Source organism: Heloderma suspectum, chromosome Z (assembly GCF_057233095.1).
Source record: "Heloderma suspectum isolate Gila_16-S chromosome Z, 16-S_ref, whole genome shotgun sequence".
Lineage (NCBI taxonomy): Eukaryota > Metazoa > Chordata > Lepidosauria > Squamata > Helodermatidae > Heloderma > Heloderma suspectum.
In genome coordinates, this window is record NC_139476.1 from 16273348 (window position 1) to 16298751 (window position 25404).

Here is a 25404-nt window from a genome sequence, read left to right on the forward strand (position 1 = left end):
CGCGTTCTCGGATGTCCTGTCCATTGGTACCGGGGACCCATTTAGCCTCCCTGCTGCCCTCTACATACAACCTAGGAGGCTCCAAAACAGCCTGCTGTCTTTGTTCAGCACAGCGGGCAGAATCTCCAAGACAAATTCGGCCCGCCTTGCACCCTAAACCGGCCCTCTGGGGTTCTCCAAACATTCACACCGCTTCTCCCACAACCATCGATCATTTGGTGGTTTTCCAGCTTTTGTGTCCTCGTCCCCCCCCCCCCCCCAATCTGAAAGCTTGAACTGCCTGTCTTAAGGCTTGGTGACTGGCAGGAAAAGCTTTAAGTTAAAATATGCTGGAATTTTTGGTTTTTGGCCTTGCCCTTTTTCTCTTTGGCTCCGCCCAAATGGAAAATGTCTCTTGGGGTGAACGAGGTCTGTGCTATGGGCTTCGGACTTGGCCCGCCTACCCTGTTGCCTGCTCCGGCCGCCCCCAATGCATCTCTCCCACCGTTTTTGGTTTCTTCCCCAGCGGGAGCACATCTCTTACCCGAAGCTAGATTTCACGGTGCAAGACCTGCGGGCCCAGTTCCAGAAGCAGTTGATGGTGGAGGCGGCTGAGACGGTCACCATCGAGTCGGTGGAGGTGAACAAGCCCCTGAGCGAACGGGTTGTCCGAGCGGTAAATGTCACGCGGTTCAGCGTTAGCAGGGAAGCGGGGGTGGGCGGGAGGAAGGGACTTCCTGGTCACGCTCCGGCTGCAGAAGGCCATGCAGTTCCAGCCTTAACCTGGGCCAAGGAAAGCCAGCCTGAGATCTGTAGATTTTAAAAATTATTTTCATTGAGTTTTAATCACATATTTTCGATGCAATCAGTGAACACATCAAAATATCCTAACAAAACACAGACATGACACAGGACATTCAGTTGCAGTCGACCGGGATCACAGGGGTTTCAACGTATGTGTGCCCCAGCCATGGGCTTCCAGAATTCAGAGGTGCCGAGATAGTGATAAGCCAGATCCAGGTTTACTTAGAAGGAGACTTTATTGAGTCTCCTTGTAAGTAAACCTGGATCTGGCTTATCACTATCTCGGCACCTCTGAATTCTGGAAGCCCACAGCCAGGGCATACAACGTATTAATAACCTTATATTTAGCCACAGAAAGTCCTTCAGGGGTTTAAGATTCAGTTGCAGTTCTCGAAATGTATCTCTCCATATCTGTCCAAGACTTGATGGGGGTTTTCCCTGGAAACTTCGTTTGTCTATGAATTCATACCAGATTGTATGGAAGGTGTCAGACCCTTTCCGTGGTCTTTGTGCCCTTATCCATTGTTAGTTTCAAGGGGCTTGGAGCAACTCTGCAATGGGGAAAGGTTACATCATCAGGGATGGTTTAGCTTAGAGAAAAGGCGAGTCAGGGGGGCACGATATCAGTAAGCCCGGACTTGTGCTAACTGGTTGTGCTTTAAAATTCCCGGAAACTCGTCCTGGGACAAAAGATCCTTCTGTGCTTCATACTTTATTTTGTTCTGTTGATGCAGCTAAAGGTGACTAACTCCAGGATGTTTTGCTCCCCTCCTTCTTCTAGGAGCGCGGTGGCCAACCTCCAGTCTCCGCACCTCAAAAAGGATATCGTAGGGTTGGACAAAGAGCAGAAAAGGGCAACTAAAATGTTCAAGGGGCTGGAGCAGCTCCCCTGTCAGAGAAGGTTACAACAGCAGGGATGGGTTAGGTTAGAGAAAAGGCGAGTGAAGGGAGACATGATAAAGGTGGACAAAATGAATCCATCTCCTATAATATTATTTATTTATTACATTTATATCCTGCCTTTTTTCCTCCTTAAGGAACCCAAGGTGGCATACATAATCCTTCATTTTATCCTCACAACAACAACCCTGTGAGGTAGGCTGGGCTGAGAGTCTGTGACTGGCTCACCCTGTAAGCTTCCATGGCCGAGTGGGGACTCAGAACCCAGATCTCCCAACTCCCAGTCCAACACTCTCGCCACTACACCACACTGGCTCTCAGTTTTAATAATATTAGAACTCAGCGGTGTCATGCCATGAAATTGAATGGTGGGAAATTCAGGACAGGTGAAAGGAAGGACTTCTTCAAACAGCACAGAGTTAAACTGTGGAACTCAGTACCACAAGATGTAGTGATGGCTGCCAACCTGGGTAGATTTAAAAGACAGATTCGTGGATGATAAGGGTCTCTGCTGCCTCCAGTGTCAGAGGCAGTACGCTTCTGTGCACCTGTTGCTGGCGAACATTGCGTGTTGCACTTCTGTCCCTCTTGGGGGCTTCCCATGGGAAACTGGTTGTCATTGTGCAAACCAAAAACTAGGCTAGAGAGGTCTTCAGTCTGATCCAGCAGGGCTCTTCATAGGGTTTTATACCCTGCTGTGTTGTTCCTCTGTTCTCCAGAATATGCAATGCAGAATCAGTGTTAATTATCCATTTCTCTCCCCGTCCGCTCGTGCAGCGGGATCTTCTGGCCACGCTCCGTTCCCAGTGGCAGTCGTCTCTCCTCCAGGGCCTGCGGGAGTCTAAGCTTCACATCGACCAAAGGAAATCGGGGCAGCTAAACCTCTATCCCTTCCTTTGCGTGCTGAAAGACGAGGAGTATGTCGACATCTTGCTGCGGGTGAGACACGTTTGGCATTCCACCTCAAGGGGAGGGTGTAAAAATGAGCCCAGGCTAAACTTTGGTTTCCTTCCTTCCTTCCTTCCTTCCTTCCTTCCTTCCTTCCTTCACTAACTACCTTTCTACGAGGCTTTCCTGCCTAAGCCCTAAGGGCCCTTTGCCCGTTTTCCAAAGAAGGGTTTAATAATCTTAGGGAACACTGAGCGAAGAAGACAATAAGCAAATTCAGGCACTGGGTCTTTTTTAGAATGGAACGTAACGACTGGAGGTGTTTCCGCCAGCGTTTTACCCAAGCTGGCTGTGTGTTGAGGTTGTTACGGATACATGACGTGGTGGCCATCCAGCAGCCGCCCTGGAGATTATCAGGGAAAAACTGGATTTCCTGAGACTACTGAAAGTCCGATTCTTTTCCTTGAGTCGGGTTCTCCCCAGTATGATTGCTGTGTGCCCCAACCCCTGCACTGACCCCGGGTACGCTGGCCCTGCCCAGGGGCTGTGTTTCACCATAACCCTGGTCAACAGGTGTTTCCTGTGTGTTTCCCGTCCCTGCACAAACCCATTAGTGTCTACTCAGAAGTAACTCCCATTGGGCTCAACAAGGCTCGTCCCCTGAATGCCCACATCAGAACTTACAGAGATCCCCCTCAATAGACGTGGCACAGTTTAAAGCTGAATTCCATAAGTGCAGTAAAGCGCGATGTCGAGGCTCCGATTCTCCATTGTTCGGTTTAATAGGGATCCTGCAGGTTCAGATGGGGGCCAGTTTCCGTCTTTGTGTTTTCTGCTCTCTTTCCCACAACAAACAACCAGGGCCAGATGAACTGCATCCTAGAGTAATAAAGGAACTGGCAGAAGAACTCTCAGAACCGCTGTCTATTCTCTTTGAGAAATCATGGAGGACGGATGAAGTGCCAGATGACTGGAGGAGGGCAAATGTCCCTATCTTCAACAAGGGTAAAAAGGAGGAACCTGGGAACTACAGATCAGTCAGTCTGACATCAATCCCTGGGAAAATTCTGGAGCAGATGATAAAGCAATCCATCTGGGAGCACCTTGAAAACAATGCAGTGATTACTCGAAGCCAACATGGATTTGTCAAAAACAAGTCCTGCCAGACGAATCTGATCTCATTTTTTGATCAAGTCACCTCCCTTGTGGACTGTGGGAATGCTGTAGACATCATATACCTCGACTTCAGCAAAGCTTTCGACAAAGTGCCCCATGATATCCTGATGAGCAAACTAGCTCAAAGTGGGCTAGATGAAACAACGATCCGGTGGATCCACAGTTGGCTACAGAACTGGACTCAAAGAGTGCTTATCAATGGGACCTTCTCAAACCGGGGAGAAGTAACGAGTGGGGTACCAGGGCTCAGTCCTGGGCCCAGTGCTCTTCAACATTTTTATGAATGACTTGGAGGAGGAGGTGCAGGGAATGCTGATCAGATTTGCAGATGACACAAAATTGGGCGGGATAGCTAATACTCTGGAAGACAGAAACAAAATTCAAAGTGATCTGGATAGACTGGAGTGCTGGGCAGAAAACAACAGAATGACATTTAATAGGGATCAATGCCAAGTTCTGCACCTAGGAAAAAGAAACCAAATGCACAGTTACAAGATGGGGGATACGTGGCTCAACAACACTGCAAGCGAGAAAGATCTTGGAATTGTTGTCGATCACAAGCTGAATATGAGCCAACAATGTGATGTGGCTGCAAAAAAGGCAAATGCGCTTTTGGGCTGCATGAATAGAAGCATAGCTTCCAAATCCCGGGAAGTACTAGTTCCCCTCTACTCAGCACTGGTTCGGCCTCATCTGGAGTCCTGTGTCCAGTTCTGGGCACCACACTTTAAGAAGGATGCAGACAAGCTGGAGAGGGTTCAGAGGAGGGCAACAAAGATGATCAGGGGACTGGAAACAAATCCCTATGAAGAGAGACTGAAAGAACTGGGCATGTTTAGCCTTGAGAAGAGAAGACTGAGGGGAGATATGATAGCGCTCTTCAAGTACTTGAAAGGTTGTCACAGAGAGGAAGGCCAGGATCTTTTCTTGATCATCCCAGAGTGCAGGACATGGAATAATGGGCTCAAGTGACAGGAAGCCAGATTCCGGCTGAACATCAGGAAAGAGTTCCTGACTGTTAGAGCAATACGACAATGGAACCAATTACCTAGGGAGGTGGGGGAGCTCTCCCACACTGGAGGCCTTCAAGACAAGGCTGGACAGCCACCTGTCAGGGATGCTCTGACTTGGATTCCTGCATTGAGCAGGGGGTTGGACTCCATGGCCTTGTGGGCCCCTTCCAACCCTACTATTCTATGACTCTATGACACTAAACCCATGAGTGTCTCCTCAGAGGTAGCTCCCCTTGTGGTCAATGAGGCTTGTCCCCTGAATGCCCACATCAGACCTTACAGAGATCCCCCTCAATTGAAATGGCACAGTTGAAAGCACAAACTCCCTAACTGCTGTAAAGCACAATCTCAAGGCTCCAATTCTCTGTTGTTTGGTTTATTGCCTTAGGAAGTAACAACTTCACACCTTCCTGATAGAGATCCTGCAGTAAGAAAGGGGGCTGGTTTCTCATCCCTGTGTCTCCCCCCACTCTTCCCAGCACAAGCCTATCTGTGTCTACTCGAAAGTAACTCCCATTGTGCTCAGTGAGGCTCGCTCCTGAAATGCAGGTGCATCTGAAGCTTCAGGGGAAAGGCGAAAGGGGGAGGAGAGCCTGGGGCGGGGGGCGGGGGAAGCCTCTCTTATTGGTTGAGCAGCCCCTGCCAGTCAGATGTCATTCACTCCAACCCCACCCCCGCGGGGATGTATGTTCTGTGAAGCGATTTTTACTGGTGTGGAGCATTCTCTCGTGGTGCCCCGCTTGGACCAAAGCAGAGCCAAGCTGATTCCTTTTAAAAAAATCTGGTACTCCTCCATTTGCTTTTCCTTCCATTGTCATGGAGATACCCCCCCCAGGCGGAATGGCCACCTCTTGCTACCGAACTGTTCTCACCTCCTTGCTATCTCATGCTGGCTGGGGAATGCTGGGAGTTGTAAGGCTTTTGGGGGTCTAAACGTGCATGGAATTGCACCCTAAACAGTCTTTCAGGAGGACTGGGGGAACAGCCCATTCCCTGCTCACCTCCCTCTGTACAACCTGCTGGACCATAGATTCATGTCAGCCTTGAAAAGAACCTGGGGAAAGGCCTGGATCCATCCCTGCATGTGTCAGCTGTCTGTTTCTGTGCCTGCGTTCCTCTTGTTTTGACGGAACGTTGCCTCTTTTTAAAATAAGAAATGCTCCAGCGGGTGGTATCCTGCTCTCTGGAAAACCTCTCTGCGTCCCATCTATTTTTCAGAGCATCTCCCTGATCCCGCCGCAAGGGGAGTCCCTCCTGATCTTGGCCAGGGAGTTGGGCACCAAAGTCTACAACAGGTTCGTCATTCAGAAGAAGTCCAGGAGCCGTTTGGTGGAGAAAATCCAGGGCATTTATGAGGATTACATCCAGTTGCTCGCCAAGGATGGTCAGGTGATTATTCTTGGCCTGCATCGTGGAGGGTGTGTGTGTCGGGGTGCTGCCCCACTTCACCAGACCCACTGGTCCCAGTTCCATTGGGACCAGCTTTGAAGCCCTGACTCCAACTGGGAGGCGTGGCTGCCAGTTCATGGTGGGGTGTGTGTGCGACCTGCAAGTTTAGGGCCGGGGATGTTGGATTTATTTCACTCCCGTGTTGGCCAGATGCCGTTCCCTGAGCCGCCCTGGGTAGCCCACTTTCCTACCCGCTACCTGTCACTCCCTGTCACTGTTAGGTCCTGCCCCTACCCTCAGGCCCCTCTGAGTGTTCCGGAGCTTGGGGGACTAGAAAACCCAATTTGGAGGGCTTCCCGCACCTGGCTTCTAAAGACAGCAGCCGCTAATTCTTCACCCCCATTTTATCCTGGAGGGCAGTTAGGCCAAATGACAGCGGCTGGCCGAAGGTGAGCTCTGTGGCTGGGTGGATAATTGAATCCGGATCTTCCCTACCCTAGAGTATCGCTCTAACCATTGCACCACACTGCCTGTCTTGTAATGCCTTGCTGTTTCCGCTTGTAATTTTCTCCCCTTGACAGCTCCCTGGCCCCCGGATGGCCAACAGCCGTCATGGGGGTCTCTTTTTCACTTCCCCTGAAATCCCGATCATCACAATGAATGGAATTTCGGCAGCCCAGGCTGTCACTGGCTTATTTATTCATTGATTTATTCGTAGTGTTTTCATCCCTCCCCTTAAGCCAAAAAGGTGCCCGAAGTGGCTTACGCAAATGAGAAACGAGGCAGTCCCTGCCCCTGGGTGTAAAGTCTAAAAGACATGGCACGAAAGGAAAGGCGAGTGGGAGGGAGGAGGAAAAAACCACATTCAAGGACTAGATTCTTGGTTCCTCGCTCTGATGTGGCCATCCGAGGCTCTAAGCACAACAGAGGCTGTGTCTTGGTCCCCAGGACTAATGTTTTAACCCCTCTTCTCTCTCTCGCAGCCGGATAATTTCTTGCCGCGAGAATACTGGGAGTTGCTTGCGGTGGAAGCTGGCTGCAGCCCTTCCCTGGTCAGCAAGGAGTACACCTGGCCCCACACAATGCTGGTGCAGCTGGGTCTCCACCTGGTGGAACTGCTGGTCCAGGTGCTGAAGATGGAAAGCAACCTCCTGAACCCCGGGCTGGTGCAGAAACTCATCCCCATCCTGTACCACGTCTACTCTTTCCGTAGCGGCCGGCAGGTAGGAAAAGGCCAACGGATGCCAGATATGTGCAGATGTTTGCGCTCTGGATTTACGTGGCTTGCACTCTGAATTTGCACGATAGACACTCTGCTTCCCTGCTCCAATTCGTTGTTGTTTCTTAAAGTGCAAAATTATATTGTATTATATTTATTTATTCGTGATGCTTTTAAGCCGCCTGGTAGCTCAGGTTCTCTGGATGGTGTAGAAGATATTATTAATGACCTAAAATACAAAAATAAAACTCTGAATAAAAAAAAGTACGTACGTAATGAAACCAGCAATAAAAGTGTCATGATCTATAAGCACTAAAAAAAACCCAGGCCCCGTTCTTAAAACGCCTGGGAGGATAAAAAGGACTTCAGCTGGCACCGAAAAGACCGTAAGGTAGGCATCAGGCGAGCCTCTCTGGGGAGCACATTCTGCAGCTGGGAAGTCACCACTGAAAAGGCCCTCTCCTTTGTAACCAGGCAGCTCTCCTCTCTTGGCGGGGGCTCTAACTTGGAAAAGGGACTCTAAAGATGATCTTAGGGGCTGGGTAAGTAAATACAGGAGGAAGAGGAGCTTGTCCTTTAGGTAACCTGTCGCCAAGCCATTCAAATTCTAACAAGCTCTTACTGTTACTTTGGGAGGCGAAAAGTGAGTAGCTATGGGACGTTGCAACCCCCTTGCAGTCCTAAATGTGGAAGTGTGGATGGCATGCTAAGAGAGGCACTATGACTCCTGGAGACGGCCGGGCGACAGAGGCGCTCAGCAGTAACACGGCGTCACCCACAGGAATCGCCTCCCTGCGGATCTCAGCTTCCGTTTGAAGTTCCACATCAAGTTTCTAGCCCTCAATGCAGGAGCTCTCGAACCGCTTTCAGCTGGTTCCGAATCCCGTTTCGGAGAAGCTCTCCGGGTGAGGGGAGCATTGCAGGGGTGGATGGGGCCAAAGGCGAAATGGAACGGGGCCAAAAATCCCACTTCCTACCAGTCACCAAGGCCTTGGGAATGGCATTTCAGCCTTTTAGAATGGCCTGAGGTTCCCCACTCCTGCCTTAGCCTAGCCTACCCACAGGGTTGTTGTTGACTGTATCACCTGGATCATGCCAAGAAGGCCGGGCGAAATGCAGAATGAGCCCCGCTTAGAAACGCCTCCTCATTCTTTCCCTCCTGCCTCAGATCGGGTTCATCAGGCCCCACCCCATCCTGACCCGCCTGCTCCTGGAGGCCACTGAGACCACACTCACCTTCGACGCCTCCGTCATCCCCACGCTGTGCCCGCCGATGCCCTGGGTCTCCCCGCGCTTCGGGGCCTACATCCTCACCCCCACCAAGCTGATGCGCTCGGTGGAGGGCGTCCTGCAGCACCAGCTCCTCCTGGAGCAGTGTCCCCGGGGGGACCTCCACCCCGTCATGGACGCCCTCAACCAGCTGGGCAACTGTCCCTGGAAGGTGAACGGCCCCATCCTGGATGTGGTCATCGCCGTCTTCAACGAAAAGGGTGACGAGAAGCTGGGCGTCCCGCCGCCACCCTCAGAGGCCCCCCGGCCGTCCATGCACTGCTCCGGAGGGGGGCCCCTGAGCAAGCTGGACCTGAAGCGGGAGGCGGTCCGCTGCCGCAAGAAGGCCGCAGAGATGTTCAGCCTGCGCATGGATGCCCTGTACAAGCTCTCCATCGCCAAGCACATGCGAGGCCGGGTCTTCTGGTTCCCCCACAACATGGATTTCCGTGGGCGGACATACCCCTGCCCGCCCCACTTCAACCACCTGGGCAGCGACCTCACCCGGGCCATCCTCCTCTTCGCCGAAGGGAAACCCCTCGGGCCACGCGGCCTGGACTGGCTGAAGATCCACCTCATCAACCTCACCGGGCTGAAGAAGAAGAACTCCCTCCAGGAGCGGCTGGACTACGCCAACGAGATCCTGGCCCTGGTCTTGGATTCGGCGGACCAGCCGCTGACAGTGAGTGAAGGGGGGGCACCTGTTAACGCTGCGGGTCCCACTTCGGGGTGTGTGGAACAACCTTTCTGCCCAAGGTTGGAATTCCATTCTGGAGAAGCTCCTGGGGCCTGCGTTCCCGGGCTGGGCTGAGGGAAAAGGGGGTGTGACCAGAGGGAAAGGGGAGTGGCCAAAGGGAAAGGGGTGTGTGGCCAGAGGGAAAAGAAGGTGTGGCCAGAGCAAAAGGGACGGGGCCAAAGGGAAAGGGGCGCGGCCAAAAGTACCAGCTAGTTTTAGCTGAACACTCTTCCTGCCAGTAGCTGAGCCTTAGGAGAGGCACCTGAACCTCTTAGAATGGCGGGGAGGGGAACTGCACAGAAGCTGGAAACCACGAAATGAGCAGTGGTCAGGGGAAAGGGGTGTGGCCACATGGGGAACCTTGGAAGCCCGGATTTGGTTCTGCACCCCTGGAATAGAGCCTTGGAACTTGGATAGGGGGAACTGAGTTCAACTCCTACCTTTTGCCCTGGAATCATTTTTATATTATGCTATATTATATTATATTTATTATGTTATATTTATTATATTATATTTATTATAGTTATATGTATTATATTATACTACAATTGTACTATATTATAATTATTATATTATGTATTTATTAAATTATATTATGTATTATAATATATTTATTATATTATGTTAATATACCAGCCTTTAGCCAAACTGCTCCTGGGGCACTTTGCAATAGACTGCAAACAACAGCAAAATCAATACAGTACAATGAAACGAAACCAATCTTTTCAGGTGCCATCTGTGGCAAAAAGGCACAGTGTGGACTAGTCCTCTTCAGGGTGCCAGCCATGCCCTCTCCAAGTTGCTCCATTACAGCCCCTCTATCTCCAGCAGCCGATCACCATTCCATGTCTGCTGAGCATGCTCAGTTCCTACTGCGCTGTTTTGCGGGTTCCTCTCCCCGTACGCAGTCCCCCCCAATTTGGGGGGTCATTCTGCCAACCCTCCTCCGTCGTCTCCCCCTGCCACGCACGGATGGGTGTTCTTAAATTCCTCTCTCTCCCCTTCCCTCAAGGGCAAGAAGTGGTGGATGGGCACGGATGAGCCCTGGCAAGCTTTGGCGTGCTGTATGGAGATTGCCAAGGCTGTGAGGTCTCCGGATCCTGCTGCGTACATCTCCCATTTCCCCATCCATCAGGTAAGTGAGTGTGTGAGGCACCAAAGGGGTTTCCATCCTGTGCGTGGGCAGGGGGGGGAAATCGCATGCTTGCTTCTCCTTCCTCCTTGGCTTCTTCCCATGTGGCCGAATCCTAGATTGGAATTGCCTCGGGGCAGGGACCATGGCCTCTTGTACTCTGTAAAGCCTCCCACCCCCTGCTAGCACTACATAAAGGACCCCCTGCAGCTGTCTTCCTCAATCTTCCAATTTGTTGGAATACATCTTCCAGAGTATGGCTAGCTGGGGCATGCAGGGAATTGTAGGACTTCTTTCCCGTCTAAACATGCATAGGATTGCGCCCTTATTCAGTACATGAATTGCCCTCCAGCTGACCATAATACAAGTGAAAAAAAACCCTTTTTAGATACTTTTCAAAGGCATCTAATTATGGGAGATGCTCAGATGACTAAATGCTAGAGACTAGAAACTTGGGAGGGCTGTTCCATTCATTCATGCGGTTTTTGTGAACCGCCCAGAAAGCTTCGGCTATTGGGCGGTATAGAAATGAAATAAATAAATAAATAAATAAATAAATTCCCTGCTTGTGGATTTCTCAGAAGTGCCCGGTCAGCTCCCTGCAGGAAGCAGGGACAGGGGTCTTTTTGGCCTGACCTAGTGGGGCAACTCCTACATTTTTGGGCCTTTAAATGGCTGGCCAATTTCCCCCAGAGTGTTTTTCTCCTCCCAGGACGGCTCTTGCAATGGGCTGCAGCACTATGCGGCCCTTGGGCGCGACGTTGTGGGCGCCGCCTCGGTGAACCTTGCGCCATGCAGCGTTCCTCAGGATGTCTACAGCGGGGTGGCTCAACAGGTGAGGCGACTACAGACATCCCAAGTTCAGGATGCTAACTGCACGCATTCAAGGAGGATCCATCTGTTTCAGGGGTGTTGAACCTCAGAACCATGGGCTGCGTCCGGCCCGCCTAGCTGGCCCTCTGGGTTTCCCAGATGGCCACACTGTGTTTTCCCCAACCAGTGAGGCTTAGTGAGTGGCAGGGGGAGCTTTCAGCTTCACATGTAGGGGTTTGGGGTGTCTGGTATTTTGGGTCCCTCCTCTTCTGCCTGGCCCCACGCACCACTGGAATGCGGCCCCCGGGAGCTCCTTTGGAATTTAATTCAGGCCTTTGGCCGAAATGGGTCCAACATCCCTGCCCTAAACCTTCAGGTCTCACGCATGCAGCCCACTACAAACTGGCACTCACTCCTCCAAGATGGAGTCTGGGCTTCAAACCTGGTCCCAGTGGAACTGGGACCAGCAGGTCTGGTGAAGTGGGGTGGCTCCCCCGCCTGCCCGCCCCTCGACGATGCTGGCCAAGAATAATTACCTGACATTGTGGGCAATAATTAAGCAAATGTAAAGTGATACACATTAGGGCCCAAAATCCCAACTTTGTCTAGCCTGATGGGATCTGAGCTGTCGGGGACTGACCAGGAAAGAGACCTTGGGGTTGAGGTGGACAGCTCAGTGAAGATGTCCACCCAGTGTGCGGCTGCTGTAAAAAAGGCAAAGTCCATGTTAGGCATAATTAGGAAAGGGATTGAGAACAAAATGGCCGATATTCTACTGCCCCTATAAAAATCTAGGGTGTGACCACACTTGGAATACTTGTACAGTTCTGGTCACCACACCTAAAGAAGGATATTGTAGAGCTGGAAAAAGGGCAGACAAGGGCAACTCCAATGATCAAGGGGCTGGAGCATCTCCCCTACGAGGGAAGGTTAAAAAGCAGAGATTGTTTAGCTTGGGAAAAAAGAGGGTAAGGGGAGACATGAGAGAGGCCTACAAAATCATGCATGATGTGGAGAATGTGGAGAGGGAGACATTTTTCTCCCCCTCTCAAAATACTAGAACCCAGGGTCATCCCATGAAGCCGATGGGTGGGAGATTCAGGGCAGATCAAAGGAAGTCTTTCTTCACACAGTGCAGAGCTAAACTATGGAACTCCCTACCACAGGATGTAGCGGTGGCCACCCATTTGGATGGTTTTAAAAGGGAATTGGACAAATTCCTGGAAGGAAAGGCTATCAGTGGCTACTAGTCCTCATGGCTGTGGGCTACCTCCAGTACCATTCGCAGTGAGCCTGCGTACACCAGTTGCTGGGGAACATGGGCGGGAGGGTGCTGTTGTGCTTGTGTCCTGCTTGTGGGTTCCTGGTCGACAGCTGGCTGGCCGCTGTGTGAACAGAATGCTGGACTGGATGGACCCTGGGTCTGATCCATCAGGGCTCTTCTGATGTTCTTATGACCATCCTTGGTGAGAAGCAGGATGTAACCCTCACAGATCCCCTGGATTTTCTCCACCTCACGGCTCCTGGACGTCTTCTGAATGACGAACCTGTTGTAGTCTTTGGTGCCCAGCTCCCCAGCCAAGATCAGCAGGGACTCCCGTTGTGGCGGGATCAGGGAGATGCTCTGAAAAATAAACGGGACACAGAGAGGCTTTTCGGAGAGCAGGATACCACCCACTGAAGCATTGCTTATTTAAAAAAAAGGCAACGTTCTGTCAAAGCTAGAGGAACACAGACACACACACAAACAGCTAACGCTTGTAGGGATGGATCCAGCCTTTCCTCAGTTGCTTTTAAAGCTGAGAGGACATGGAATTCGGCCTTGGGCTGAAAGAGGTTTAGCAACCCTTTCTATTGGGATCCATTAGCCAGGGGACCAAATGGAAGCTCCGTGTTCCGTAGCAGTCTACCTCCGAGTGCCCAGGCTCTGGGGAGACCCACAGGGAAAGGTAGTTGCTATTGTGTGTTGTCTGAAAAATGCCAAAAACATCTCAGAAAAGGGCCATAGCTCAGTGAAAGATCCCGTCCCCTTGCAGGCAGAAGGTCCCAGGTTCAATCCCCGGCATTTCCAGTTATTTTTAATGTTACTATATTTATGGATATAAATATAAAAAGGTGTCCCCAACCAGTCGTGTCAGACTCTAGGGTGCAGTGCTCATCCACGTTTCTAAGCCGAAGAGCCAGCGCTGTCCGAAGACGCTTCCGTGGTCATGTGGCCGGCGTGACTGAACACCGAGGTGCACGGAACGCTGTTACCTTTCCCGCCGAGGCGGTGCCTATTTATCTACTTGCAATGTCTTGCTTTCGAACTGCTAGGTTGGCAGGAGCTGGGACTGAAGACGGGAGCTCGCTCCGTCACGCGGCACTCGGGTCTCGAACTGCTGACCTGCCGACCTTCCAGTCTGCAGTTCAGCGTCTTAACCACTAAGCCACCGCGGCAAATATACAAATGTACAAAAAAATCACACGCATTGCAAAAGCAGTCACAAATACAAAAATGAGGCTTATCGAAATGGATGCTCAAGGAATTCCAAACAATGAACCATCACCAGGCGTTCTGAGTCTTCCTTCCTTGGCAGGAAGGGCTGTAGCTCACTGGCTGAGCCCTCCCTTTCCACGCAGAAGGTTGCGAGTTCGGTCCCCAGTATTTCCAGGTAGGGCTGGGACAATTCCTGCCTGAAACCTCGGAGAGCCGCTGTTGCCAGTCAGTGTCGACAATACTGGGCTAGATGGGCCCAGGGATTGACTCAGGATAAATGTTCCTATTTAAATCAGCTCTTTGTTCAGAACCATGAGGACTAGAGTCTTGCTTTCTTAGGGGCTGGGCTGTAGCACAGGGGTAGTTTTCCTTACTTTCATGACAGATAGGTAACGAGCCGCTGGCCACGTCAAACAGGGATGCTGATCGTGCAAAAACTCTGCATTGATTAACGTCCAAATCATAGGGTGGTTTCGTGTAAGAAACAGCTGCGTCCCCAGTTAAAAGAGCCAGGGAGCAGGGAACAGTGAAGATCCTTCCCTGCCCATGACTGACAGAGCTTCCCTGAAGGATTGAGAATACCGAGCTAGGTGGATAAATCATCTGCCCTGGTGTAAAACATCTTCCTGCTTCAATCAGCCCTTTAGGGGTATCGAACGTCTTTCGGCCATCTCAGAGAGGCACATTTTGGCTTAAAACTCTTCTTGCCAGGCACTAAGAGCTAGTGGAGGCATTTCAGCTTTTTAGAACGGGGAAAACAACACAGAAGCTGGGAAAACAGTTGGGGGAAAGGAGGGAGGGCTGCCCTGCAGGTGCGGGTTGCAACACATCCCTGCTTTATGCCCCCCCCCCCCCCCCGCAGGTGGAAGTGTTTCGGAAGCGAGACGCCGAGCAGGGTGTCAAAGTCGCTCAGGTCTTGGAGGGCTTCATTGGCCGCAAGGTGGTCAAACAGACGGTGATGACAGTTGTGTATGGGGTCACCCGCTATGGCGGACGCCTCCAGATCGAGAAGCGCCTCAAGGAGATCGACGACTTCCCCCCGGTAAGTGTTCTTATCACGACTGCTGCCACATGCCCCCTGCCGCTTCGTTTTTTTCCTGTCGCTCTGAGGCTGCAGCAAGAAAGGCGAATGCCGTTCAGAGCTCTGACACTGCAGCAAGAAAGGTGAACACGAGTTGGAGCTGTGTTGATAGAACCGAGTTGCGGGAAGTCACGGTTCCACTTGATCCTGCACTTGTCAGAACTCGCCTGGAGTGCTTTGGGCCAGTCACCCACTCTCCACCTAACCTACCCCACTCATGTATTATATTTCTATATTGCCCCATAGCCAAAGCTCTCTGGGCGGTTCACAAAAATTAAAACCATTAAAACACATTATACAAAGTACAAAAAAGATTTACAGAAAAAACGTATAAACAGATAGCACACGCACAGACAACATATATCAAAAAACATTTTTTAAACAATCAGCCAAAGATGATCCAAGAGCTAATGAAAAACTCATCCTATGCTGCCAAATGCCTGAGAGAAGAGGGCAGTTTTAACCTGGTGCCGAAAAGATAATGTTGGCACCAGGCGGGCCCCATTGGGGAGATCATTCCACAGTTGGGGGGCCACCACCGAGGAGGCCCTCTGTCTTGTTGCCACCCTCTGAGCATCCCTCGGAGGAGGTACAAAGGCTGATATATAAGGATAAGGCAACGCTCCTTGATTGTATGATTTTCACCGCTAATGTAGTATATGCAAAGCACCAGAAATCTGACCAAAGGCCACGAATTCTAGAGTGGGATATGAGGCAATGGAATTTGGCACTTCTAAATAAATTAAGCCGGGTTTTTCGAGCGAGCCAGGGAGGGACGTCTGGTGATACGTTTGAGCAACAGCAGTTTCAACAATTCCAGAACAGTTTATACATTATAAGGTTATGAGAAAACGTTGGTACAAGTTGGCTGTTTGGGATGTTGGTGTTCTGTTTTCCATCGTCTTCCTTTGGAAAATGTTATTTTTAAAATCAAGACAAAACGTTAAGATCAATTAACAATATAATAGTGAATATAATAGCTGATAAGATTTAGTCATAAATAGTAATTAATAATTATGTCAGATTTTTTTTGAAGACACTTTGTTTCCCTTGTGTGAGAGCAATTAAATGGGTGTCACGTTTTCCCGCTTTGTTTCTGCCAGTTGCACACTCTGGCCGGAGAGAAGGTGACAAAAATATCCAAAATTTGCATGTCTGCCTCCTTGGTGTTTCAACGACCCTTTTTGTTCTAGCTGGATTTGAGGCCATGTGTGATACTGTCACTGATTTGCTGCCACTGTTGTGACTTGGTTCTGATTTCCCACTGACATTTTAAAATCTGATTGCTATATTGGATGTATATATTTCTCACACATCGTTTTTAAAAGAAACGTTTGAACACTGTTGCTTTTCTGCAGCCTTACCCTGTTGTCTTACTGGCTGTCATAAACTGCCTAATTTATCTGGAAAGGCTGTTTTAAAATACCAGTAGCAAACCATTAAATAAAGAAGGGCTTTGAGGCTCCCAGCCCCTAATTGTCTCCATCTTGCCTTCCCTCCATCCAGGACTGTGTCTGGGAAGCCTCTCACTACCTTGTCCAGCAGGTCTTTAACAGCCTCAAGGAGATGTTCTCAGGCACTCGAGAAATCCAGGTAAACTCTTTTGAATCAAACACTTGGAGAAAAATTAACTGTCTCACCATACCTCCCCCCAACTCTCTCGCTCTCTGATAGACTCTCTGATTTCCTTTCTTTCACCCTGGGCTGCAGTATGACACTCCAGGAATCTAAGCATGCATTGTTTTTTCAGTTTAAGAACAATGTTTCTAGTCCTCAAGGCTGCAGAGAAGTTTTCAAAGGCATAGACAATGCTCGTGGCTATTTCGGAGGCCAGAGGTGGGCTGAGGACTCCCAGGCGGGACCCCCCGCCCCTACAGCTTCCTGTTCTTTCTCATTCTTTGTGTTTGCTCGGTGTGTTTGCTCGGTGCTGTTTTCCAATTCCTCCTTTATGTTAGTTTTAATCAGGATAATTTCTAGCATTACTTTCCAGAACTGGAGTATGTATAGCAGTGCCCTCCAGATGTTTTGGGCTTCAGCTCTCACCAGCCCCAGCCAGCACAGCCAATGCTCATGGATGCTGGGAGGTGGAGTCTGACGACATCTGAATGCCCTCTGGTTCCCTGGCCCTGGGTAAAACATTTCCAAAAAGCAAATGCTTAGAATCATAGAGTCAGAAGGGGACGCCCCACCCCCTCCTGCTCAGTGCAGGAATCCCATTCAAAGCATCCGTGACAGGTTGGCTGTCCAGCGTCTGCTTGAATACCTCCAGGGACAGAGAGCCTGCCTAGGAAGTTGGTTCCATTATCTGACTGCTCTGACCAATAGGAAGTTTCTCCTGATGTTCTGCTGAAATCTGCTTTCCTGTAACTTAAAGTCAACAAAAAGGCGAACCCCAAAGGAATGCTCCAATGCCCAAAGCAAAGGGGGGAGATGAAAAGGATGTTTGAATCAATGAGAGAAAATGGTTCCAAGACATTTTGGATGGCACACAGATCCTCCTTCGGGGAAATAACCCCCCCGCCCCAACATACAACATTTTGAGACTTTCAGTATACCTTGCTTTCAGTGGTTTACATACCACATCAATAATACAATTGTCCGTCACCATACAGAGATATTAAAGGCCGCAAAACTGAAAGAAAGAGAGGTTCAAAATATACAAATGATGTAGAAACATTCACATCTCTGAGAAGGACCTGCATGTAGTCCGAAACATCTTGGAACCTTTTCTTTCATGGAATAAAACATCCTCTTTGCCTCCCCCTTTTGCTTTTGGCTTTGGGGCATTCCTGTCATGTAAGTCCGTTCTTCCATGTCCTGCATGGAGAGCAGTTTGCGGCCCTCTTCTGCATGACAACAAACCTTTAGGGACTTTGAAAGTGCTATCATCTCCCCCCTCGGCCTTCTCTTCTCAAGGCTAAGCACACTCATTTCTGTCCATCTTGCCTCATGGGAGTTGACATCGCCCGGAGGGCCCCTGGTTTCCTGCCTCTGTTCTCAACCTATTCTCACCCAGCTAACCCGCTCTACCCTTCAACCACCAACACACCGATCCCCCTCTCCAAACTGTCAATCCAGGCTCCCTAAACTTCCTCCACTTCCCAGTTATTTCACTGGGAATCCAAGCAATCTCCTGTCCGTGCTCAACTCCAAACGCAACCCCCAAAATGTGATCCTATCCTTTGTCTTTGTCCTTGTCCTGTCTTGTCTTGTCGTGTCCTTTTCCTGTCCTTTCCTGTCTTTGTCCTTGACCTTGTCTTTTCTCTTTCCCTTTCTTTTGTCCTTTCCCTTGTCCTTTCCCTTTTCCTTTCCTGTCTTTGTCTTTGTCTTTGTCCTTGTCTTTTCCCTTTCCCCTTTCCCTTTCCCTATCCTTGTCCTTGTCTTTTCCCTTTCCCGTCTTTGTCCTTCCCTTCCCTTCCCTTCCCTTCCCTTCCCTTCCCTTCCCTTCCCTTCCCTTCCCTTCCCTTCCCTTCCCTTCCCTTCCCTTTCCAGCATGTTTATCCGGCCCCTCAGACTTACATGCTGTCACTAAAACAAGACAATCCCCTGCCCACAGCCGTACAATCTAAAGAGACACAACACGCAAGGAAAAAACAGTGAGGAGCGAAGAGGGAAAAAAATTAAAGTCGTCTTTCAGCAGGGCTGGTGGAATGGCTCTGTTCCCCCTCTAATTGTCCGCTGTTTTCATTACACCGGCGCCTCTTCCCCCACCACCCAAAGGCCGTGTTCACTGGTGCCTTCTCCACCTGCAGGGCTGGCTAACTGAAAGCGCCCGCCTGATTGCCAAGTCTGGACGGACAGTAGAATGGGTGACGCCCCTGGGACTGCCCATCGTCCAGCCCTACCATCGCTCGAAGTCCATGGTGGTAAGCCGGGGGGGGGGGGGGCAGCAGGGAGGGAGGGAGAGGGTGTTGCTTTTTTTTCATATTCAGAATCAGATTGGAAGGGAAAGCGGGGGTTGTGTAGCATGGCTAAGAAGTGCTAAGTGCTCCCTTCCTTTCACATCATCATTATAATTATTATAATTTACATTTCTATTCCGCCTTGCAAGGAACCCAAGGTAGCTTCTATGCCCCTCCTCTCCATTTTATCCTCACAACAACCCTGTGAGGGAAGTTAGGCTGAGAGTTGGTGACTGGCCCAGACTCACCCAGTGAGCTCCATGGACGAGTGGGGACTTGAACCCGGGTCTCTCCCATCCCAGTCCAGCGCTCTAACCACTACACCACACTGGCTGTTGCATTTGTGCCCTGCTTGTAGGACTCCTAGTTATCTGCTGCTGAAGACAGGACACTGGACTAGAGCGATGTTCGAACCTGATCCAGCTGGAGGCTCTTTTTATAAAGTGTTAGACCAAAACAGACCACATGTCTTTATTATTTCTTTATTTTTATTGCTATTTATTATTACATTTCTATCCCTTCTTTTTTTTCTGCAAGGAGCCCAGGGCAGCTTACATGATCCTTCTCCTCTATTTTATCCTCACAACAACCTTGTGAGGTAGGTTAGGCGGAGAGTCCGTGCCTGGTCCAAAGTCACTCAGGGAGCTTCATGGCCGAGTGGGGACTAGAAACCTGGGCCCCCCGAGTCCCAGGTCAACACTCTAACCACTAGACCACACTGGCTCCCACAACATGCTGGCTTTTAGAGCTGATGACCAGCAATCGCTCATCCGGTTCATAAATTTGAAAAGAAAAACGTTCTAAATGGATTTTAAAATGTGAGCTAGTTCGGCATGAGGTGCCATCTCCAGCCAAAAATCAGAGTACACTCCCATGCCGCTCATAAGCTCAGCCAAACCCAGTCAGGAACAAACCTTGGAGGGAAACCAAAAGGTAACATGGGAGCCTCCAGGTATAGATGGCCGCCTTTCTGCTCTGTTCCTGAGCAGTTTGGGCTCAGTTCATAAGTGGCATGCTCTCTTCGGTGACGTTTCCCGAAGCTGGTGTTTTCCGCCGAAAGCGTTTCACATTTTAAAATCCATGTGTTCATTTTAAAAAATGTATAAACAGCAGGTGCGATAGATGCCTGAGCGGCGCGTCTTTGCGGCTCGGGGCTTTGCAAAAACTTCTTTCTCTGTTTAAACCCTCTTTTGGGGCATTTGGCGCTATATCTGACCCCGTGTTGGCATCATGATGTGTGCATGTGTACTGGCTGCAGGCGTGTTAGCTGCCTGCCCCCTGGGCATAGCTGCAGTTCTGTTCCTGGCATGGACAGCAGGAGCAGAGTTTAAGACATAGATCCCCTGTCCCCGCAGTTTATAAGTTGGCTGGGGTTGAGAATGGGAAAAGAGATGACACCCAATCAGATTTTTTAAAAATGACAACTAAGGGACTGAAAAGCCAGGAAGGATAAAAAGGTTCCCCTGGTGTAGAGACCATCACAATGTAGGCACCAGACCAGGCTCTCTGGGGAGGACCCTTCCGCAACCAGGATGCCGCCACCGAAAAGGCTGTCTCCTTAGTAGCCAGCTGCCTCACCCCATTCAGCGGGTTCACCTAGAGGACAGACTTTGAAGATGATTTTAGGGTCTGGGCAGGTATATATGGGAGGAGTCCAAGGTAACCTGGCCCCATGCTGTTTAGGGCTGTGAAAATTAATGCCAGCCCTTTAATTGGGCCTGGAAATGGACTGGGACTCTTTGTTTTGATCCTGACCTGTGTTCCTCGGAGATAGATTGCCTCAGTCCATGGCGTTCCATTTAACTACGGTGGCTTACAGCTAAACTACATGCTACATTAAATGCGTCGCATGTAGCTGCTCCTAACGTTTTTATTTCCTTCAGTGTAAGCGTGTGGGGCGTGATCTAGATTCAGCCTCCCTGTGCACGCACGTGCGGTGAATTTGGGTGGGGGTGAAGTGGCTGGCTAGGAAGGATTTCACCCCCCCCCCCCGTGCCAGTCCATCCAGATTGGGGTCACCGCACATGATGTGTCTTAGAGAGGGGAAAAATCCCCAATTGGAGACAATATAGGATTCCTCCCCCATGTGTGGGGCAGGAGGAAAGCTGGGTGGGTGGGAAGGTTTAACCCCCATACACCCCGCCCCCACCTGTGCATGGTGGTCCCAGCCCAGATTGAGGCTCTATGCACTTACACTAAATTAAAAACAAGTTTGGATTGGTGACACTCTGCGCTAGGGGTCCCATTTGGGAATTTGAGAAACTGCTGTGGGAAACCCCACAAAATGCCTGATCAGCAGATCGCCACTCTGGCGTCTACCTGTCGCATCTACCTGTTGCTGCCTCTTATGCAGCAAAAATGTTTGCTTTGTGTCTATCAGGACACAGCAACATCTCTTTAATAAGGGATTGTCTAATTTGGCTAATTGCTAGCACTGCAATACAGCGAGTGCTTTTTAAAAAAATATGTTTTGGCAGTGTCCAGTAATTGCACATCACTCCAGCGCTGAAGGAGTTGCACTGGTTACGTAATTCAAGGTGTTGGCATTGACCTTTAAAATCCTATGTGGTTCTGGCCTGGCCTATCTTAAGGAGCTCCTCCAGCAACATCAGGGATGCCCCTCAACGAGATCGGCCGTGGAAGGCCTTCTGTTTGTCCCATCAGCCAGGACCACTAGGCTGGTGAGGACTAGGGAGAGGACCACTGGGCTGGTGAGGACTAGGGCCTTTTTTGTGGTGGGCCCCACTCTGTGGAATTCCCACCCTAGTACCTCTGCCATGCCCCCTCTTTGATGAGCTTCTGCTGGGCTTTGAAAACCTGGCTGTTCAGGGTGGGTTAGGGTTTTTTTTACAGCAAGGTTTTGTTCAGTTGATTATGTTGTATTTTGTGTTGTTATTCAGCTAAGAGATCTAATTAAAAAATAAATCAATAATTCACAATTTTACAAACGTCCAGACTCCATGGGACAGCAACCGGGGCGGGGGAGGAGGGGGGCACCAGAATAGAAGGATCTCATGGCATCTCTTATAATTACGACCTTGTGGAGTGGTCCTTTTCCCTACCACCGTTCCCAGGAGAACAGTTCCCCAGCAGCTTCGTGTCTCCTGATCTTTTGTGGGAGAGAAAATCATGTGTCTGCTTCTTGGAACGAAATTCACGAGTGGCCAATTTGTAGCTGCTTCTCTCTTGCGTCTGGCAGATTTGCGGATTGCATCGGGTACCCCCTACGTTTGGAGACACCCCCCCAAGGACTCTTCTGGGCAGGCAATGAACTTCCTTTCCTGTGGTTTTACGGGGTTGTGTTGGGAAGCAGGTCGCAAGGGAGAGGAAGCTTTCTCCCAGTTGCCCGAGATTCACACCCATTTCTTCCTTCTCCTCCTCCTCCTCTTTCATCCCTACTTGGGACGTGAATTGCCTGGCGTCCCTTTAATTCCCTTTGCCATCCAGACTTGCAGCTTAGCCTGAAAGACACTAAAAAGAACACCCCATGTTTCAGCATCTCCACTTGAGTAGAGTCCCCCCCTTGTTTCTCTCTCCCCCCCACCCCCAAAGGGGGGGAATGCTCAGGGCAGGATTTGAGCTGCCAGCAACGGGGAGAGCGTGGGAGGCGAGGCAGCGCAGCCCGCTGCATAAGATCCTGCAAGCACGATGGGTGGTGGTGACTCAGCGTTTTGCAGCGGCAGAGGGCTGAGTCAGCAGGCGGAGGGGGGTGAGTCAGCAGAAGGGGTGGGGGAAGCCAAGGTGACATTTGCCGAGAAGAACCAAACGAGGGCCGGCAAAAAAAGAGAGCAGAGCGAACTCATCTCTGCTCTTCTTCTTCTCCCCCCCCCCCCTTATATGTGGTGAAGCTTTTATTCCTCCAACCTGGTTTCCCCCCCAAACTAGGAGTAGATATGGTTGCACTTTAGAAACGAGGCATTCCTTAGGAACACAGAATGTGGAATTGGAATGGGCGTCCTTAGAATCTCCGCTTCCTCTTGGCTTTTTTCTTCTTTGACGTAGAAAACCAAGTTTCTAGCCCTCAATAAGTCTGGTTGCAAATCCCTCCCCATTGCGGAGAGCAATTTCCGCCCTCTGTGGCTGTATTGTGCATTCATATTGACCCCCACTTTACAATCGCTCTCTTCTCTCCATCCCTTGCCTTTCCAAGGGTGCGATCCTATGCATGTTTAGGCCGAAAAACGTCCTACAAATCCCAGCATCCTCCAGCCAACATCCTCCCGTATCCCTTCACCTTCCTGTCTTCTCTCTCTCCTCTCCTTCTGCAACCAGGTGAATGGCAGCATGCAGACAGTCAACCTGAAATCACACCACGACATCAGCCAGTGAGTATCCGTCCCGCAGAAGCTGTGGTGCTCCAGATTTATTTATTTATCCATTTATTTATTTACAGCATTTATATAACGCTCCACATCTAAACAGATGTTCATTGATTTATTTTTATTTATTTGCCACATTTATATCCCACTGTTTTTCCTCCTTAAGGAAACCCAGGTGGCTTACTTAATCCTCCTCCATTTTAGCCTCACAACAACAACCCTGTGAGGTAGGCTGGTCTGAGAGTCTGTGACTGGCCCAAAGTCACCCAGTGAGCTTCCATGGTTGAGTGGGACTGGAACTCGGATCTCCCAGCTCCCAGTCCAACACCGTAGCCACTATACCACACTGGCTGTGTTGTATGACTTCAGGTCTCATCAGCCCCAGCACCAGCATGCCCAATGGTTAAAGCTGATGGGAACTGTAGACTCAACAGATGTCTGGAGGTTCACCGGTACCCCACCGTTACCTTAAATGAATCTCCCTGATTATTGAGCTCTCTCCTGAGTGAAAGAAAACAGCTGTCAACGAATCGAGTGAGTTCCAGTTGATCGATGGATTTTTACACTGGCGTATGATTCAGTGCGACCATTTTGAACCAGTAAAAGATGGGATTTAGAACCTTTGAGCCAAATTCCATTTCAAAGATGCTCTTGGGGGCTGCAGTCTGGTGGTGGGTGGGGCCAAAACAGGGCCAAATGACAAAAAACGCCTGCACATTTTCACATGAAGCTGTTCCTCGCCAAGTCTTGGGAGAAGCAATTTTTTTTTTTTAGAATGGGGGGAAAACTGCTGAAGCCAGGAAGCCACGCAACAAGCAATGTTCAGGGAAAACGCGAGTGAGGCTGTGTCAGGAATGAATCTGAGCATGTGGCGATGTCTGCCAGCTCAGATTTGGAATCAGAATGGGAACAGCCAGAACAGAGGGAGGCAGCCTCCCCAGTGAGCCCAGATATGGGGAGACTTTCTTCCCAAGACCTTGACACACAGATGGCCCAGGCTGAGCAGCTCCCCACTTCCTCCACCAGGAGAACTCAAGTTTTGTTGGAGGAGGAGGAGGAGGGCGAGGGGCACGACTTGAGGGACGCTAGGGTCTGTCGCAGAGCGAAGCGGGAAAAGTTAGAGGCGGGGCTCAGACGCTCCGCCAGGTTGGCCGCTGTTCCCAGGCTGGGGAAGCCAACGTAGGATGGAGCCACCCTGAGGGAGGGGCGTCCCTGTGAAGCTAGTCTGGCCATGAAGTTCTTGCTCAGACTGCTGGCAACTTTCCTAACTTCTGCTTTGGCTCCTCCGTTGATATTTGTAGATGTGTGGATGAGCTGGTTCGCTGCAGTCTGAGAGTTTCCTAGTATCTGCATTTGTAAAGAAGCTGGTCCTTAACCAATAAGGTAGTGTTAGCCTGGAGCTTTGTTTCCTGGAGTGTGTTGATTGGGAAGGGAGAGGACGGAGGAGTGTGACAGGCGGGGGCATGTCATGAAGGCCTGGGGTTCCACTCCCCTCTCCTTGTGCTTCCCTGCAGGAAGCCCAACACAGTGAAACAGAAAAACGCCTTCCCGCCCAACTTCATCCATTCGTTGGACTCAACCCACATGATGCTGACGGCGCTGCACTGCCACAGGTAAGCACGGCTGAGGGCGTCTTTGGGCCGGCCCGGCAAGGGCCGGTTCTGTCGCTTGGCACAGGGCTGTTTTTCCTGCTCTTTTCCTGCTGTTTTACTTGCTGTTTTTCCTGCTGTTTTTCTTGCTCTTTTTTTCTTGCTGTTATTCTTGTATTCTTACTGTTTTGATTATTTTTATCGTTTTTAATATCATACCAGTTTTATGTGTTTTATTGTTACACACCGCCTTGGGAGGGCTTCTGCCCTGAAAGGTGGCCAGATGTTTTAAAGAAGGAAATACATTCTCCCGAGCCAGCCCGCCACGTCTGTGGATGGAAGAACGGCTGAAAAAGCTGGTTATGGTTCCATTCCATTATGGAACGGATGGAGCTTGGGGAAGGGGGCGCTACAGGGGGTTCGGGAGCATGACTTGTTTGCTTCGGGTTCTCCTAGGCAAGGGCTAACGTTCGTCTCGGTGCACGACTGCTATTGGACTCATGCGCTTACAGTCGACGTTATGAATCAGGTAAGACTGCTCCCCACCAGATCCTTCCAGGACCACGAGACAAAGAAGCAGTTGCCGGAATGTTTGACCTTTTAAAAGCCTCCCGTGCTCAACATGCTTCTGAGCTCTTTGGATCAATGAACTTCAAGAGAGTCTTGGGAGGGCCCACCTTGGGCCTGCCCATACAAACCTGCCTATATTCTGAAAT

The 25404-nt window shown here is 50.3% G+C and overlaps 1 protein-coding gene across 4 annotated transcripts in view; it reads left to right on the forward strand.

The window, feature by feature from the left end:
* POLRMT (RNA polymerase mitochondrial) overlaps positions 1-25404 on the forward strand; it is a 48782-nt gene that overhangs the window by 11122 nt on the left and 12256 nt on the right. For 2 of the 4 annotated variants that reach the window (XM_084826226.1, XM_084826224.1), the window contains exons 6-18: positions 506-655; positions 2461-2622; positions 5979-6149; positions 7133-7372; positions 8537-9319; positions 10386-10508; positions 11218-11340; positions 14660-14839; positions 16385-16471; positions 18631-18744; positions 23053-23105; positions 24614-24712; positions 25145-25217. In XM_084826226.1, the coding sequence (XP_084682352.1) occupies positions 506-655; positions 2461-2622; positions 5979-6149; positions 7133-7372; positions 8537-9319; positions 10386-10508; positions 11218-11340; positions 14660-14839; positions 16385-16471; positions 18631-18744; positions 23053-23105; positions 24614-24712; positions 25145-25217 (2358 nt within the window). The remainder of the gene's footprint in view (positions 1-505; positions 656-2460; positions 2623-5978; positions 6150-7132; positions 7373-8536; positions 9320-10385; positions 10509-11217; positions 11341-14659; positions 14840-16384; positions 16472-18630; positions 18745-23052; positions 23106-24613; positions 24713-25144; positions 25218-25404) is intronic. The other 2 variants (XM_084826225.1, XM_084826227.1) reach the window with 2 other exon arrangements.